Source organism: Trachurus japonicus, chromosome 7, assembly GCF_045865225.1.
Source record: "Trachurus japonicus isolate A0001 chromosome 7, Traja_1.0".
NCBI classification, from domain to species: Eukaryota; Metazoa; Chordata; class Actinopteri; order Carangiformes; family Carangidae; genus Trachurus; species Trachurus japonicus.
In genome coordinates this window covers 16118412-16138143 of record NC_140913.1, presented here as the reverse complement: position 1 = coordinate 16138143, position 19732 = coordinate 16118412, and the positions used below count along the sequence as shown (strand labels likewise).

At 40.4% G+C, this 19732-nt stretch overlaps 1 protein-coding gene across 2 annotated transcripts in view; it reads right to left on the bottom strand.

The window, feature by feature from the left end:
• Positions 1 to 19732, bottom strand: part of gpr153 (G protein-coupled receptor 153) — a 35827-nt gene that overhangs the window by 3529 nt on the left and 12566 nt on the right. The window contains exons 2-6 of one of the 2 annotated variants that reach the window (XM_085781519.1): positions 16194 to 16822; positions 12181 to 12610; positions 4741 to 4930; positions 2404 to 2433; positions 98 to 117 (exon numbers count right to left, since the gene is read on the bottom strand). In XM_085781519.1, coding sequence (XP_085637645.1) covers positions 98 to 117; positions 2404 to 2433; positions 4741 to 4930; positions 12181 to 12610; positions 16194 to 16567 — 1044 coding nt within the window. In that variant the 5' untranslated portion in view covers positions 16568 to 16822. Of the gene's footprint in view, positions 1 to 97; positions 118 to 1692; positions 1878 to 2403; positions 2434 to 4740; positions 4931 to 12180; positions 12611 to 16193; positions 16823 to 19732 lie in introns of both variants that reach the window. The other variant, XM_085781518.1, reaches the window with a different exon arrangement.

The window sequence follows — 19732 nt, the reverse complement described above, 5'->3', positions numbered from 1 at the left end:
TATTTTAACATTCTACCATACATCGACGACTACTCTCCACCGTCATTATTTGGTGATGTGACTGACAGGTTGATAGTTTCCTATGTGTTATACTCACATTCCATTCTGTTCTGACAACTATGCAAGAGAGAGAGGGTTTGTCAAGGTGATGTCAAGAGCCACAAGATTGATATCAGCCTGCCCCCCTGTGGCGGCTTTTAGTAGATGCAGAGAAATGAGACAGCAGACGATACAGTAGCATTGAGGGTGTTAGTTGGAAGGGCTGGACAGCAGAGGGCAGCACAAGCATTAGAATGAATTACGATGCAGGATAACTCAGCAGGACAGGGACGGAGAGAGACAGACAGACAGACAGACAGACAGACAGACAGAGAGTCACACAACAAAGCAGTTAAGCCAAAGAGGCTTTATTCTGCAATCAAACCACTTGAGAAGTGCCATAGCAATTCTCAAATGGAGGTGCTACTTGATTATGATTTGATAGGTTTTTGTTGATTCATGGTCTAACTGGGCCTCAAACCCTCCAGCAGCAACAAAAATACTGTGACTGTGTCATTGTTCAGCCAGTTGCCCTGTAACTGAAAGAGTGCACCTCATTCGTTTTACAGTCACGCATATACAGTGAGGAGGAACACAGTCAAATATTACTTTGCAATCAAAGGAATCTGATGTTATGGTGTCTTGGACACAAAAACAATGGATGGAGTGATGACTTGATGTAATGAAGTGGTAGCTACTGTATACATCTCTGTTTCAAGGCTTCTTTAAAGGGGATTTAAAGGGAATGTCACATCGGTTTTTTGAAATGTCTATTATAATATTGGAAATGTGGGGCGTTATACCAATTTCAAAATAAACGTATATTTATTCAATATGTAAATAATTGCAGTAAATGTAAACTAGCGAAGCCCTTGCTAAGTTGTTTAGGACAAAGATGACACAGTGTTAGGATGCTTTGTTCGGGTTCATACTGTGTGGGTTGCATCAGTTGCTTCTACTTTTACATACGCTCACCACAGTCTTCCAGGCCAAGTCCAGAAAGATTTTCATCATTATCATTGTTACTATTCTAATTAGTAATTTTCATTTATATTCATCCGATATCTGATTGTGGGCCAGAATTCCTGGTTTACAGAGTTAAACTGAAACCAGAGGAGAAAATAGGATTTTGCCCTTGAAGGCTGTGTGTTTGAACAAGCTTTGGTGTTAACGCAGGCTAAATAGAAGCATTTGGCAGCTCTGCAGACTGGGATGAATGTTGGATCCAATGGACACAATGCTTTTTGGGTAGAACATGAGCAGATATTTGTAGTTCTTTCCTGAACCTTGAGGGATTCCTGAAACGCAGAAGGTAAGTCAGTTACTAAACTCTTACCCTCTGACAAAAAATGTGCTCAGCTCCATGTAGGTCCATGCTTAGGACACACTACTTGATAAACGAAGCATATTTGATATTGATGGGACTGTCGATGGTCATATTTACCAAACATTAGTCAGCCAGAGTGTAGTTTTGTTTCAAGTATAAAGACCAAAAAATAAATGAAATAAAAATAAGAGGCATAGGTAGCATCACAAAATGCAAGATGCAAGATACTGTTAAGGCTCAAAGGGCCATTTCATCATGCACATTAGCAATGTAAAAATAGTTCAATTGATCAAGTAAAACAAATGAAGAAAATCAATAAAATATACCTGCAAATACTGCATTTTATCTTCCTGTTGTTCCCTCAATGGATACCCTTGCAGAACCCCCCTTTCTAAGGTTGAGAACTCATACTTGGCATTACGGTCTATCGTCACGATTTCAGGCGCCGAGCTATAGTCATATGGTCTGTCATATATTAAGTCGGCATGAATTCCTCCATCTTGGCTGTTTTCTGCAAAGTGCAGAAAAGCACGAGCGTCAGGATTAGAGAGCAACGGACTCAATACACAAAACAGACAGACAGACAGACGAATAGATAAGAGAGACAAGTTCAATTGTTCTCTGATTTGTTGAATTTTGTCTCTACAGGAAAATGAGGTTTAGCTCAAAAAACGTGTTTAACAAAAATTTGTCATAATTGTAATTCATATATTTATGAAGGGGACAAAAAATCCCCAGACTGGGTCTGAATTCAGTAACCATTGAAAAAAGAAGCTAAGGAAGGTACAGGGCTTACATTCTTAACAACAAAATTAAACAATGTCAGGCGTTCTTTGTGTAGAAATACCTATCTACCAAATCGATTTTCCCGATTACTGCATTCATGTTCATTAAAGATCAATTGGAGATGCGTGTTAAATGCTGATCTTAAGGAAAATGTTGGCCAAAAGATGGAAGATGAAAGTGGCTATTTGCACAGGCAGCTTGGCATGCAAGTCAGTAGCTTTGGAAAAACAGGAAACAATCCTTATACATACAACTGTGATGAGTTATACATGGCAAGCCCTCTGGAAAAAAGCAGAGAACTGGTAGTGTTAATTATCACACAGAATATGGACTGCCCTGTGTTGTTTTATGGCTCCTGCTGGACAGCGAGCGGTTATTGGGGAGGGTGTCAACAGGAAGAGGATCAAAAGGTTTGGAGGGTTAGAAACAGGAGAGAGGGGGTTCAGGTCAGATTGAGTTTACACAGTGCCAATAGAGAAAAAGACAGATGGTTCATCCTGTCACTAGTTTGCATGAACCATGGAGACCTGGTCATGGACCCAGTCCACAAGCTTTCTATGATTATCATGTGACCTAATTTTGGGACCGAATTTTGTGAAGTGTCTGTGATTCTCTGTGAAATGTTTCATTTTCCACCTCTGTGGAATACATCAAATAGATAGAAGTCTTGGAACACTTTCCTCAATTTCTGCCTAACAATATAAAGCATTTTGCTCTTTAATTCACAATAGTGAGTAGGTCAGAGTCCACGTCACACAAATAAAAGAAAATTAAAGACAAACAAAAGGAAAATGAGAAAATAAGTGTATACATGTAAATCATTCATTTATATCTATATCAGTTCTATCAGAAAACAATTTGGCTTTATCCCTTTGTGACCTGAGGGAAATATGACCATCATAATGACATGAAAATGCCTCTAGGCTTTAGTACATTTGTTTCAGTTTCATTATGGATCCTCCCAAATAAATGGTAAACCATTTATTTTAGCATCCTCTCCTGCCAGAGCATTTTAGAGGTTTAAATGCACTCAATTGAAAAAAAGAGTGCTGCAAGGTAAATATGTCCTTTGTAAAGCAATATATTTTTCTTTATTTTTTTCCAGCAATCTTATAGCATGGTAAAACAAAACAGTTGATAAAGTACACAGCATGTACAAAAACAGCAAAATGGACTTAAGTATAGGAAATTGTATTACACAGACACTTGGTACTCCAGTTTCATCTCCTGACAATGGGTCACATGATAGGTCACATGATAACATTATACCATACTACAACAATATACAACTTCGAATTAGTATTAAATGTGTGTGTATGTATGGAATAAGTACACCAGGCAATCACTTCTACCATTTATCAAATTTTTTGCATAAACAGATTGTAGCAATTTTCTGTGCATACAACATATCGGGGTGGTCCTGTATCAAAGATTTGAGATATGCCAAAATCAGTCTGACTAACACAGACTGTCCATGGTCTCCATAAAAATAAAGATGTGGCTAGACACTAGAAGTGTCTTGTTTAACTCATCATTTGATTGCTCTGACTGAAAAACTGATGAGAGACTCTCTTTGCATGGTTTAATATTTAGTACACCAAGCAAAGCAGTCGCAGCAGGTGAGTATGTGGGGTAGCAGTTGTGGGTGCTTCAGAGTCAAGGAGCAATTTAAACCCACATCATGAGCTAGATACCAGGAATATATTATCTTCCTTCTTCAAAGCATCCATAGAAATGCTTTAACCACCTTTTAATCCACCTTTTAAGTACCTCAGTCCTAACTTTCTGCATAAAGTGTTATGTTGTAACTGGATGCATGTTAAGTTATGTCCTGTGATGTAATTATCAGAAAAGCTAATATACAGCGATGCACAAGTGCTCTGCAATATCCTGAAATGTTTGTTTTTCTTGTTTTCTTATGCAGTTCTGATCATTTATGAGCTCATGTTTTACACATTAATGGTACCCACCACTGGATTTGTGGTCTAAACTTCATTTTAAATTTTGCATTGTGAATTACAGCATGTCTCTGCTGCTCTCAGCTGACTGTAAATCACAGAGATCACACAACCGTACCTCAAAGACCAGAGGTGGAGATCTCTATCAAACATCAGGCTACACAGTAGAGAAACTGACTAAACAATTTTTTTTTTTTTTTATACAAACCTCTGTTCCCCTCCTGCAATTTTGATAGCCTTAATTTCCCCAGTACAACTGCTCCCTAGGCTAAAAGAAAAAGCCTTCACATTTGTCACTGTAATTCCTATAACCAAAGACAGTCCAGTTTCCAGTTTTCCATTTCCAAACCCAGACTTCAGAGAGTCATGCCTAGTCATTACACCAGGGTTTCACTAAGGTTTCATAAACAATTTGTCTGTTATCTTTGGAACACCAATTGTCTTTAATTAGTATATTTAATTAGTATGTGACATGGCCTCACAGAGCATTCAACAGGACAAAAAATGCTCCTTAATGCTCCGACTAACACTTACTGAACTGTCTGTGGAAATAGGAATAATTCACATCATTGGGTGCAGAGGATGGGAAAAGGGGGCAGGACGGGAGGTAGACATCTGAAAGTGACTTACCTTCGTCCACGTCGTCATTGGACATGATGGCAACGCACTTCTCCCACACCATGCGGATGTCAGCCCGATAGCGATCACAGGCCCAGAGGAACATGGGCAGCAGGATGGACTGGGCAATGGAGCACCACAGCACACACAACACCATCCAGTTGTAGGAGCGATCAAACTTCAGACTGGCAAAGCTCACCACCTGCACAGTGTCAGGAAAGGGTAGGAAAAAACATTAGCAGCTGTTATACACCATGTTGAGGTCTTGAGGACTGCTTACGGTGTAGAGTCCTCAAAGATAAACTTTTGCAGTAACAAAGTGGATCGGGCAGACAGGCCAGTAAACAAAAGAAACCAGGGTCACTGATATCCAAACACAGTTAATACACTGAACAAACGCTCCATCACTGCACATTAACTGTGCAATTAGCTTTTGAAGGCAGCAATAATAAAAAATGTTAAAAAGACTGAGATATTGTGGCAGTTTTTTCTTTACTCTTGTTTTGAATATAAGTGGACGTCCTGGTTTTAGAACACTGAAGCAATTCATGTTATTTCAATAATGATTTTAATGATGACTAGGTAAATAACCTGCTTTTATTAGTTTGTAATTCAGTACAGATGATGTTAAGAAGATGATGGCAAGGGAGGTGACTGGATGAGCAGCACAGGACCTTCCCGAAACACAGGCTGTCCTTGAACGCAGCACTTAACCCTTAACTGCTCATGAGACTGCTTAATGTGTACCAGACATGACTGTTACATTCAGATTGCAGACGCATAAAACTCTGTTAATTATTTGACTAAAGCTACATGAAAGCAAAAAAACATGATTATTTGTATGCATTGTATCCATTAGAATTATCCATTATAGATTTATAGGTTCCACTTTATAAATCTCAATCATTGAGAAATTAGGTGCATGTGTACAAGCCTCATTTACATTCCCCAAATTACCCATAAACGGATGAAGACACTTCTTTAATCAACCAGTTTATATCAAAAACACAAAGTCTGCCACAAGTGATCAGACTCAGAAAAGAAAGACAAGACAGAAGAGCAAAATCACTGACTGTGAAACTGAGACAAAACTGTGTCTCTTTACTTTGGTACAATCACTGTGAATATGTCCGATTTTAGCCTGAGCTTCATATCAGTTCCTGGGACTAGAGAAATGTTAGTGAGGCTCCAGACCAGCTCTGAAACTGTGAATAGTAAATACTAAATTGGAATCAAAACAGTTTACAGATCAAATCACAGTGAATAATGAGAAAATTAAACAATGATAAAGGAAAGACTAAGGACATTTAACTTTTTCTATGCAGTAAATGGCAAACAGCTTTTGTTTTCTTGGGAGTTTTTCCTCACTCGGTGTGAGGGTCTAAGGGCAGATGATGTTGTTATGATGCTATGTAAAGACCTTTGAGACAAACTGTTTGTAAAAATGGGCTATACAAACAAAATTGCCTTCCCTTGCCTTGTCTATGCATCTTTTTTTTTTTTTTGCATGACCCCAGGTTAAAGTACACATCTTTGTCATTTAATCGTGTCAGTCATTCAAACAATAATGTAGGCTTTTATTATACAGCGGTAATTTTAGAGGACATTAGACCTCTTCCACAGAATCAGCAGGCCACGTCATTGATTAAGTTAAATAAGCAGAGTGGATGAGACAAGTGCAGATTCATAACCATGTTCAACATCCGTTCTTTCTCTCAACAACAGCAGGTAAATGCAACAACAGCTCACACTTACCATGTTAAACAGGCCTGGCAGGAGATAACAAACTAATGTTATATTATGGGCTAAACAGAGAACAGTCTCACTCCTGGTTAGTTAGGCTATCAAATACATTTTAAAAGTCACTTTTACAAAGGAATAAAGAACTATACATATGCCACCACGTAGAAATGACTGAATTCAGACCACAGAGCTTATTCTGACCTTCAGAAGAACTTTCTGAAAAGCACAGCATCTCTTTAGCCCTCTGTTGATTTATTCCCCACAAGCAGATGGGCGTGCAGGCTGTGTGTGCCCATCTCTGTGCTTGACTCTTGGCCGTCCTAGGTCTTCTCTGCCGGTTTGCTGGTAGAACCTGGATGTTTATTATTATGTCCTTCCAGTTCATATTAATGTGTAGCCTAAGCCTACAATCTAAATCAAATTGGATTTGGATTTGGTTATTTTCTTCCTTTAAATAATGTGTATGAATGGCAGGAAAATGCTGCCTGCAATTGGTGAAAATATAACTCATAGCTAACTATAACTTGGCTGCAGAGGTGTCCCATTAAGAGTTATTTAAGATTTTTTTTTCTTGTTTTCCAACCTTGTATGTAGCTTTGCACCTTGGGAGACAATATATCACAACAAAAAAGATTTCCCCAACTACTCCATTGACCTATCTGCTAACAAGGGTTGAGAGTAGCATGATAATATTTTTGAATTTAGTAGATCAGTGGGGTAGAAATATAAATTATGCATATTAAATCAAAGGCACCAGGAGTGAAGCCAACTGGACAAAAATGACTAAACAATCATCTGATTCAAAGAAGCTGCTTTTTATTTTTTCAATTGATTGAATAATTTGTTGCATATTTATTGTATAATTCTAATATTTAGTTGCATAATTATTCTAATCATTAATTTCATCTCTACATTCAGTCACCGAACTGCCTCTTAGTGTAGGGAAAAGCGATTTCAGTTTGGCCATGACCTTTTGCCTTTTTAGAGCCTACAAGGTTCTCCTACCTCAGTGAGGCCGTAGACTAGAGAACATGGTCTGATCATTAAAGTTGACAGGTTCTATGTCTAATCCTCATTGCTAATGCCGGGCCAAGACTCTGATCAGACTGATTAACTCACACTCATTATCTTGGATGTCACCTCCTCTGGTCATACTTTGAACTTGAGCACCAACCAAACTACGTGACTTGATGAAGTTCTGAAGTCTTATCCAGATATTGATCTTGTTGGTCTATTGAGCAGACCCTCCGAGTCTAAAAACAGACGTTGGAGGTAAACACAGAGTTCTGATTCTTGTCACTTTGAAACTCAGTGTGTAATAATGGAATTGATTTATATGTAAAGCTACTAAGTAAAAATAGACACAGTAAAGTTGATGGTTAGTGAAGGTGCAGTGCCGCTGTTTATCATGTCAGGATCAATATCAAATGGCCAGTATGATATTTACTAAGTCTATTTGAAGAGGTAACAGGTCATTTAGTGACTCCTGGTGTTGATTTCAGGTTTCTAACAAGTCACACTATCTTCCAAAAATGTTAGCAATATAAGCATCATATAAATCATACACCTAACTTCTTTTTCCTTTGGTTCTTTAACATCTAACAACATCAATAACAGATCTCAAACAATGGTGATTCTGTACTTTGTGTTCCTACATCCTCAGTATAACACTGCACTTGAGAACAAGTTCACATGTTCATTTGTGTTTGTGTTGCAGCTTTCCATGCATTTAAATAGCTCATTACATCAGGCCATAAAAATGGCAAACAGGCCTTTTTGTTGTTTCTGTGGCTGCACTGGAAATATGATCCTTCATCAGTACTGTGCTACCCTCTCTGTTATGTACACATAGATAAATGACTACAGGATGTCACAGTAAAAGTAATATACCACCGTCTTTTCATATAGAGCAACCAGAATCTGTCTGAACCTGAACTCAAACATGTGAGTAATGAAGCTTGGTTGTAAACCTTCTGACACACACTAATTAACTAACACACAAAATGAATGAATGTAGAAATAGTGTTTCATTTTTCATGTTACGCTAAAATGCACCAATTCATAAAAAAAAACCTTTTTTGGTACTGCAGCAACAAAATGCAGCTGTGGTGCCTTAGGACCAGTGAGCTCATCAGTGCTGACTAATTAATCTTACCCACAAGGATCTAATAATGAAGTTCATTCTCTCTCTGTACCTTTATTCAAATTCATTTTTGGTGGAATCTTGAATGAACTAATATCTCCCCTAAACCTCATCTTGTTGTAGGGCAAGAGCTAATTTAATGCTCTTAAGGCTGATGATACTGGTAACACAGAACAAGAAACACAGAGGTGCCTGGTAGAAACAAACATGTATTAATTTGTCAGCTTATTAAAAGACAGACTATTTGTATAAATGAGAAAGGGAAACAGTGAACTCTGTTACAGTATAGCTCAGCTCTTGGTGAGCAGAGATTGGGGAAAGGCAGCAGATTTGGATCGTCCTAAAAGAAACGGAAAGTGTGATTTTCCACCCAATTTGAGATCTCTTTAAAAGCCAAGACCTGCAAGGTGTTATTGTGTCCTCATATGAAAAGTCACACATTATGTAAGAGGTATAAAATTGATAATTCTAGCTTGAGGCTTGATGATGAGACAATATTGCTCATGATCCGAGTACTGTCACTTGTGGAGGAGAGGGTGTGTTCTCCTTTGATTATGTCCAAACAACTTCTATGAGTTTGTTCCCATTTCTGTTTGGCCTTCAGGTTTCTACTGGCTCTGCACAGACAACCAATGAACTAACGTTATGAATCAAATGCAGATTTGTTTCCCCAGGAAGGAGAGGGGAGCTACACTCAGTTTCTATGTCTGGAGTTCCCTAATAGAAAGAACATGGAAGATGACTCCAGTGATGAACTGTAACCTGTAACTGGAGCAACAGGGTCAGACCTGTGACCTGCACATACTGTATTATGTCACAGGCCCAGAAAAATTACACTGTTGGGGATTTTATCTTTCTGTATTCATAATATAATTTTTGATCATTTGTAACATCATTGTTACTTTTTTCAGCTTGTGTTTGTCAGAATTCAATCGGCACCCTATCCCTGCTGCAACAGAAATAATCTACACTGTCTATAAAGACGCACATACCATCCATACGCATGTAGTCTGACCTACTTACAGCTCCACATGAGCAGTAACATTAAGGATCATGTAAATAATAAAACAGCACAGTATGGTTATATATATAGAGATAGATAGATAGATAGATAGATAGATAGATAGATAGATAGATAGATAGATAGATAGATAGATAGATAGATAGATAGATAGATAGATAGAGATAGATAGATAGATAGATAGATAGATAGATAGATAGATAGATAGATAGATAGATAGATAGATAGATAGATAGATAGATAGATAGATAGATAGATAGAGACAGAGGGGGGTTTGTTGGGGTAAAAGTAGAAGAAAATAAGGTGAAAAGCAATGGCACCAATGACACAGCAATAACAGCATACAAATATTTTCTCACCTTAGTTTCTTCTATTTTTACCCAGTTCCCTCTCTCTTCAGGGCAGTCTCAATCAATCTCTTACCCATCTGAGTGACAAAGACGTCACAAACATGGCTGCCATGAGTTCATAATCGTGTGTGGCTGTACAACATCTAACTCATATGATAACAGAAGTTCTTACTGTGAGTATCCTACACAAACAAACCTTGGTGGTTTTTAAAGCAGAAGTAAGCGATCCGGTTGTTTTGGCTAACTTCGTTAGTTAGCAGCTCCCGCCCTCGTCATGGATCTATTGGTCCTCGTCCCTGCGTCACCACATTCACGCGCATTCCTTGGCTGCAACCACAGCCCTTCATGCCGTTCTCTCTCCTCATTGGATAAAGGTTGTAGGATACAAGGAAAGTTTTCTCCTCGGCTTACAGCAGAGCAGAGTGACTGACAGACCCGTGTTTCGGACCAAACACTCTATGTAAGTGATTGCCGTCGGAAGATAAAACTATTTAAGACACAAATATTCCGCTTACTTCTGCTTTAACTTTATATCCTAACCAGGTGAAGGATTGAAGAAATTGGACAACTGGATCTGAAGTAATCAGAGAAAGAAGCTGAGTTAATGTTAGACAGTGCAGCTTCCAGACTGTGAGGACATCCTGTCCTGTGTACACCGAGCCGTTTTGGTGAAAACACAGATTCACATCCCAAATGTGTGGTTCATAAGTTATTTAAGAAACAAAAGGTAAACCTTCCCAGTTTCCTTCCCAAGACAACATGTGTCTGCTAAAGAACGTCAGTGACTCGCTGACTGTTTTCCACCAGAGCCACTGTTGGGGGGACTAGGCCTCTGTAGCAGTGTAGTCTACCAGGTGAGCTGCCAGGGCACCACGAATGACACATTTTTAAAGTGATACTACTCAGTGAGTTTTTACAGTTTTTTCATCCATTTGTTATGGAGAGGAGGACACCTCTGTGGATGATGTGTATAATTCAGCTGCTGGTAAACAAACAAAAAAACATCCTGAACATCTGGAACATAAGTGCAAGCAGAGAAACAATCAAAACAAAGACGAGCAGGAATCTCAGCTCCCTATCCTTCTCTAACGTTTCTGTACGTTTCATTATGCCAATGTTCTTTTGTATTGTTTTATATTTGCATTAGATAATAACAATATATTACAATACAATATAATAGTTATAACATTAACTGTACGCTTCCTTAAAATCTGTACATGTCCTGAAAAAACAAACAAGGACATGTGTTCCTCTCAGCTACCATGGTTGTGTCCCACTTCAGGGGCTGCATTTGAGGAACGAATGTGTCACACCAGCCCGACTACACTGCTCCATTTTGAATTTGGCTGACAAATATGTCCCTTTTTTCCTGGGCAACAAAAGGTCCAAAGAGTGGATCTTTCATTGCCCAATCCATCTGAAGATTAATTTCCAGTGCACAGTGAGTCAAACATCATCAACAGATTGGCCACCTTTAAATTTAAATATTGTTTTTTAGATCAGTTCAGAGAGGTACATCTGGGGCCTTAAAAAAGTTAGATGTTGTCCAGGTTCCTAGGCAACAAGAGCCACGCTTTGTGACTTAATGGTAACAATGGACACAACTGGTTGATGCACAACATAAATCCTCCATAGATTGGACCGTCTCATCTCAGTTCAGCCTTCACACTCGAGAACTTAAAAGGGCCACACCTTCATCGACCATTTCCTCCAAAGGAAACAGCCCCTGAACATCCTGCCACTGAGTGTGGAAACAGATCATTCTAGTGTCATATCAAACTAATGGCCGTCCACTGCAGGAAATAACTTATTTCTGTTCTAAAGAGACTAATGTGCTTAAGTTGGAAACTTTTGGAAATATTAACTTCTGTCAGTGCAAGGCCAAGTCAAAATGACCTTGGCTCACACAAAATGTAATCCTGGCACCATGCCTGGATCCTACTTCCGACATTTTCTGCTCACCTCTCTGTCTCTCTCACCGTAGCTACTAAAAGTTTATCCATTTAGCCACATGGCTTAGTTTAGCTGACCGGATGTTGCGGTTATTTTTTCTAGTTAATTTTTTCACATGCTACACCCTCCTCCCTGAAATTCTCTGGCGCCCCACACTTTGAAAACTGCTGCACAGTTTTTTCAGTCAACTCCAACAGTTATTGCTGCTCACTGCTTGAGTGTTGGTTCGACAGTGGACTCACCAAGATGGGGAAGCCAGTCAGGAAGTCGTAGATGAAGACGATCCCACTGATCAGGTATGTGATCTGCAGTGATGTCTTGAGAGGCTCCGATCCGTCGATGGAGGATCTGCGCTTCCCCTGGGCATCCTCCACAACTATGGTGGGGACATTGAATTTGTTCTTGTCTGCTTTGTGGCCCGCCTGAATGGAGAAAGTCTGGAAGAGAGCGATGCCAATGCAGATCACGCCCATGGCCACGCTGCCGCCGATCAGCAGCAGAAAGCACACTCCAAAGCCCAGGCCAATCTCCGTCACAATGAATCTGCAGTCAGAGGTGTAGAAGCGGTTGATTGTGTCGTGCCAGCCCACTGCTGGGAGCGTGGACAGGATGAAGGAGACCATCCAGATGCCCATGACTGTGTGCACCGCCTGCTTCTTGGTGTTACTCAACCTGGAAGCAGAACCATAGATTTTAGCATAAAGTAATTTGATCTGCTCTCAGACTATCAAATGAAATTGGCTGTGGCTTTTTTTTTCCTGCTGTGCTCTTCCTGGAAAAGTCCTACATTTGTGGACAATGACAAAGATACTGTGGGGTCTCAAAAACGGTGATACTTATACATGGTTCTAAGACTTGGAACACAAACTATGGAGGTGCTTGGACTGATAATAACAATACATGCTGAGGTGTTTGAGCACAACTCACAGAGAGATGGTAAAGAATCATGTTGGCATAAAAAAACCTACAGCACATCTAGGCTACAGTAAATTACTCTACATGTCATAAAATGGTAGGTCAGCACCTGAGACATATACTGTAAGCTGAAAAAAAAGCACCATCCCACACAGTCATCACTTTGATAAACTGCGGTTGAATGGAGGGAAATCAATGCTTTGGCTCATGGCAAAAGATTGCTTTTCACATCCCTCGGTCTATTTGTCATCTAGGTCTATTTCAGTGCGAAGGGATTTCTATTTCCTCTCACCTCCAAGTAATTGTTACAGTCGAGCAATTTGCTGAATGTGTATGTGTCCCCTCGCGGTGTGGCACTTTTCAAGGTTTGTAGCGGCACACGCGTGTCTAAAAATATGGCAGGAGATGACTGGTGTTTTCATTTCCAAAACTTTACAAAAGACTGCTGCTATCCTGCCAAGATATTTACACCTTAAGTACTGCTGAGCTGTTGAAGGTATCAGCAACAAGCCATACACTTCTTTAGGGCTTGTTGAATATTTAGATACCATCATTCCAGTACAGCATCTATGAATTGCCATCTATTGAGCGTGGATATGATAATAAGTGGCATGTAGAGTACTACAGTTCACATAAATGAACCTCTCCTGTTCCATTTGTGGTTACGGAAGAAGACTGTAAATTCTCTCCGTGTTAAGTGTCAGTTTTCTTGGAGCAGTTTTGCAGGAAACCCAATCTGTCACCCTCAAGAGAACCAGAGCATGTAGTCTACCCTCAGCTTCCTCTCATTAAAATCCTCCGGAGGAGCACAGACTCCATATAGAAAATACCCCCCACAGACACACTCACACCGAAAATGAGTAAAAAAAAATATATAGTTAGTAATGCATTAGCTGACACAATGTGAGTGGCACAGAGGGAGCAGCGGTAGCCTCCATCTTTGCACTATGGCTGTGTGCAAAGACAAGTGGGTCTTGTTGTCACTGTGAGTAATAATGCTAGCCTTTCCTGAATGTGCCTGAGGTGCATACGATGGGGAGGTTACATCACCAAGCTGCTTGAATCTATTACCAGAGAAAGAGCGTTGCGAGGGAAAATGCTCCTAAGAGATAGCGAGCGCAGGGTGATGAGAACAGCTGCTGAAGTACAAGGTTGGAATTCATAATTCAGGCCTTCGGTATGTGTTAATGTCAGAGACAAGGCAGCCATGCTAGCTCAGCAGGGCAAATGTGGAGCAATTTAAATCAAAGATGAACAGCAATTACACGGTGCATCACCTGAGCTATCGCTGTACCGGATCGTTGTTTAAAGTGACTTGAAAACAAGTAGATGAGCTGCTGAGAGGAAAGTCAGGAGATGAGACAATACAGTCAGACGAATGAGAGAATAGATTAGGGAGATAAAAGCGTTTGTGTAAAGCCTGATATCTCTATGTGGGGAAACTGCCAATAGTGACAGCTGCACAAGCAATATAGATAGCAAGATCAAGCGTAGATTTAAAAGTTTGCATATCTTATTTGAATGTCTGCTTATCTGCACGGCACTGCAAAATTGGCCGCGCCGAGCTGTAAGCCGAGCATCTGCGGGCCGGATGTCACAGGAAGTACAATCGCTCTTTGTTTTTCAGAAAGGTAGAAAGCAGAGCGAGGCAACAGAATACCAATTCCCACCACATGGACCACAGCGCCGGTTTCTGCACCATTTTAATAACACACAGGAGCGTGTTTGCATTCAGTAGATATGAACAGTGCTTTCATGTGTGTTCAACCTGCCTTTGCCACAGTATTTGCTCTAGAAGTGCATTCATCTGCAAATGATTGTTGTGCGCTTGATGTGATCGACAGCCATGCATAACAGCTGGACTGCACCAAGCTGAGATATCTTAGATGTATTACTGGGCAATTACCATTATAATGTGTCACTGCAGACAACATCAAACTAAAATCAAAGACATACAGTCACTCACTACTTTTGAAATAGAAAATAGTGTAAAAATGTTCAAGATCAAAACAAACCAAATTGATTGATTTATTTTTCATGTTAATGACGTGAGAAAATGCCAAACTTCACTTGTGAATTGTGTTTAAGGATTGTGTGTCAGAATTTTACTTTGTGGCTACAGTTTAATGATCTTTAGCACAGGTTGTGTTCAAGCAGCTCTAATGCATCCCTCAATACAAACACAAATAGCATCAAAATCTTGTTGTGAAGGAAGCAGCAATGTTGCTTAGAACATCTGATTATGTGTGAACAGCAGATGTCTTGGGGAGTCTAACAGGACCAAAATGGTGTTACTGCAGCATTGTGCTGACTGTGAATGTGAGCTGAACACGATCTTTATTATTCAGTGTTACTTTGTAATAGCACTTGTTGTGTGGAGCCAAATGAAGCTAGAGCTGGCAGATGCTCAGTGAAGAGGGTTTCACATGGTATTGCTCCAAATAGCTGCAACCAGCAGATGTGTTGGCAGGAGGAGGGAGATTTCACCTGATGCAGAGCATTCCTCTAAAACCCTGTGATAAACAGCCACACAAGAGACAGAGATCTAAACAGCAGTCCCATCCCATCTGAGGAATCAACTCAGAAATTCAGGGAGAGGCCCAAGATTTTTAACGCCACGATGGTGTCTTCCAAGGTGTCTTTTGTGGTTGGTGTCTTTAAGGGAAGCCATGCAAGGGGTTAAAATGTCATTTTACAAATTCTGCTGGGAGGTATTTTAGAAAGATGATGGAATATTAAAATGTCAAGTGTAAAAAAGGCAAAAATATCTGTGACCCCAGATCAGAGTCTACAAAAAGTCTTTCATTTTCAATACATCAGTGTCTGTGCAGGATCTTGCTGGGAAAAACACCTTGATGTGAGTTTACTTAACTTTACTAAAGCCACATATTGAAAGGCAACACAAGTTGAACTGTGTGTGTTGAAATGTGCAGATAAATCTTTAAGGGTTCGTTTCACATAAACATCAAACATTTTTTTTCTCACTTCTCTCTTGCGGCATGAAGCCATAGAGATAATCCACAGAGCACAACAGTTTTCATGGCAACCACGTCTTCACTGAAATGTGGTCCCAATAGAAACTTCTTACAGCACAGTCTATGTTGCAGAGAAATGTTGCTGGAGAAGTTTTAATCCTTGGAGGACTACAAATAAAAATAAATCTTCAAGGCAGAAATCACAGGGACAGATATCTTAAACCTGGGCAAATAAAACCAAGATGACATCTACTGGTGTGATAAACTACAAGGAGGTAAGTTTGTCATGTGTCTGAAAGGACTCTGTAAATGGCACTGTGCACATAACTTTTAAGAAGAACAAGAAGAATCGGAAACTAACTTACCTGTAGTTTACAGGCCAGCGCACCATCCACATCCTGTGATAAGAGAGCGAGGTGACGGAGAAGCAGGTGACCAGCGTGAGAGTGTAGAAGGTGGAGACAAACACCTTGCACAGACCCTCGTTCCACTCGTAGTTGGAGTGCTGGCGGCGCAGCATGATGACACAGTACATGGTGATGGGGATGGCCATGTTGAGGATGTGCGTGCCCGCCAGTGTGCAGATGAGGAATTCCAGCGGCTTCCACTTCTTCTGCTTGGCGCTGACGCTGAGGATGCTCCAAGTATTGGCCAGGATGGACACGCCCGAGCAGACCAGCCAAGGCAGCGTGTTGGCGTTGATGACCTCATCCTTCATGGCGGTCGCCTCATCCACCATGTTGGAGTGGGGCAGGGTGGAGCCTTGGGCGCCTCAAGGAATGGCTGGCAAGAGCAGGTACACACGAGGAGAAAGAGAAGGTGGTGATGGGCAGGAGGGGATGCAGGGTGGTGGGCAAAGCAGGCATCCTATCTGGGTGGACGTGCAATCTCCATGGGTTTGGCACAGCGGGGAAAGGACAAAGTGCTGTGACACTGTGGTGACGTTAGAGGGGGAGAATGACAGCGCTGGGCCTGTTCCTTTATACGCCTGAGGCTGAAGGGGGAGGCGGGGTGAGGAGAGAGAGAGAGATGGAGAGAGGATGTAAAGAAAATGATATGTAAAATAATTCCTAATCAGTCATAATCCCTCATCCCAGGACTAACAGGCTGACATTAACTATTGCTGTTAATACACAAAGCCATCCATTTCACGTGGTTAAACTGTAACCAGTCAGCAGGGCTGATTTTAAAAACACTATGAGCAAAATGACAGAGAATAATATAAATGTACAGTCACATGCAACGTCTGTTTCAAAGAAAACAGTGGATCACAGAAGTGGATTCAAACTGCTCTAATGTTAAACAGGGAGCTATAAATAAAATATGACAATAAAATCACATATCCTAAAATAACTAAAATGTTCAATATAATTTTGATATTCGATTCGTGCATTATCAATCGCGAAGCTATGTAAAAGCTAAAACAGTGTTTCCAGCTCTTGGGCTGAAAATGTACTGCTTTTATATCATCGTTGATTGGATATCTTTTGGGTTTGTGCCTGTTGCTTAGACAGCAGACAATTTGCAGAATAAATTATTAGTCCTGGTGTTACATAATCAATACATTCTTCTATAATTCATATTCTGAATTAGAGACTTATGCTGTCACAAAGGCGTTGCTTTCATTTGACACCATCTTTTAGGCAGCATTGTGTGCTGCTGATTTTACGGTGCTTCGACCTGTAAAATCATTGACATGAAAACAGAATCTTATTCAGTTTTCGTACAAACAGCTCCCAACAATATACACACACACACAAAAAAAGCTTGTCAGTTTGTTGAGGTCCATTTCCAGCACAGCACAGCTGCAGCCAGAGAATCACCAGAAGAGGATGACTTTGGTTCCCCCAGTGTGGAGTGAAAAATGCTTGGCACAGCTGGAGCATGTTGTCACATCTATTTCCTGTCTTTTGGCTTGTCCAAACACTGATGTGCTGTGGGCAAGACCCCTGAGAGGGGACACTGGAAATGACAAGAACAACGTCATCATCACCCTGCTCTCACTTGCACTGATCTAATCCTCCTCTCTCCCTCTTCCCTCCTATGGCATCTTAAACAGCCAATTTGATTCAGTTCAGATTCGGAAGCAAGAAGCTATGAAGCTGCATCTGTGGCCTGTGTATTAGGAGGGCTGACTTATAAACAAAACATGAATAAATTAAAAAAAAAAATTCAAAAACTTGGGAGAGCAACACCAATTAACCTCCAGCTATCACCAAACGCCTACTGGAAATGATGCCAACCAGCCGGTGTCTCGTTCTTGGAAAGGTGAGAAGAGTCTGGACTGGCTCGGCTGAATCTCACTTCAAGTCGACTGACACTGGTGCCATGTTTTTAGAAGCAGCAAAGGCAGATGAGGGTCAAGTCAAATCAGGACCACTGATTATTCGCAGGTAAAGTAGAAGCATTTCTTAATGAACAGTGAAGGCTGAACTGAAGTTTGGTCATGGTTTCTCTCTTGGGGAGAATTTCACTCTCAAAACCTGTCAAAGTTCCAATTTACCACCTTTCCAGGACCCCCCTCCATCACAGCGGTATGATTCGGTAAAGGCATCTTCACCTCTCTGTTGATAATCCAACCCCTGCTCTCCATCTTCCCCTCAGTACATACAGGTAGTCATTGGACGGCTACATACACTGTATGTGAAAGGAGTCGCTCGGTGACGAACCCCCAGAGAAGCGTCACACAATCTGGAACAACGCTCAACACCACAGAGGCCTTACAGAAACTCTCAGCTCATTGTTTTGGTCTTCCTGCCCACATCTTCTCTGTCACCACTCATCATTTCAGTGGCAGCCACAGCAGGCAGTTACTGTCAGTGAAAAAGATCTAAAACCTCGCTGCATGTCATTCAAGTAATATCAATGCTGGCTGCTTTCCATTAAGGTGATCCACTGCTGTTCACACCCTGAACGGAATGATGTCATTGCTAATGTTAATGCTTTGTACGTCAGCACAACTCTGAAGAGTCTTAAAAGCTGAAACAAAAACAAAAAGCGCTGCACAGTGTGATCATCATCATTTACAATTTTCACATCATGGGCAGTAACTTATCCACTGGGCATAGTTTAGAATATGACATTGCCTTATTTGGTGCCAAACAAATAAATGATCAATTTTGTGCTCCTAAGTTAGTCACCACAGGCACAGTTTGTGATATTAGTGGATGTGTAGAGCTCCTTCTATGTCAGGAAAAAGAAACCCTTCACTTTCTTTGACTGGAGATGAGCTTATTCATGACTGAGAGAGTTATAACAAATCAAATTCTAATTACTGAATAATACTAATGCAAGTTATTGAACACCAATAGAGTAGTAAAAAGTAAAAAGAGTGTCTGTTTTGGACACGCTGCAACCCCAGTACAAACAGAATGTGGTGCTTTCCTTCTATGGACTCTGAAGCCAACCAGCCTCACATTCCTCTGCTTGAAGGCTCAAGGTAACTGCACTGTGTATTTTAAATCACTTCATCACTGCCTTTACTGTTTCTTTCTGTTCTTTTATCACTTACTTAGTTGTCACAAATTTAATGTTGTTAAATGTTAATTTCCTGTGCCTTCCATGGGGTTTGCTAGAAATAAGAAAAATAGCAGTAATCATAATATTTTGGTCAGAATTGGTCTTTTGGCCTCCAAATCATGAAAAAAAATCCTGCAATATTGTAATTCCTAAACAACTAAAAGTTCTTATAGTCATTCAGACACTACAGAGAAAACACTTGACCCACAAGTTGTTCCAAAATCAAGAGACAGTTCCTCCTTTGATTTATATAGCAATGTTTGCAATTTGCTAACATATGCAGGTAGCAAACTTCTTGCGTGATTCATGACGCTCAAGAGGGACAATGACAAGTCCCAATTAAATATAATACATTGCAATGAGGTCTAACAAAATTATTCTGGGA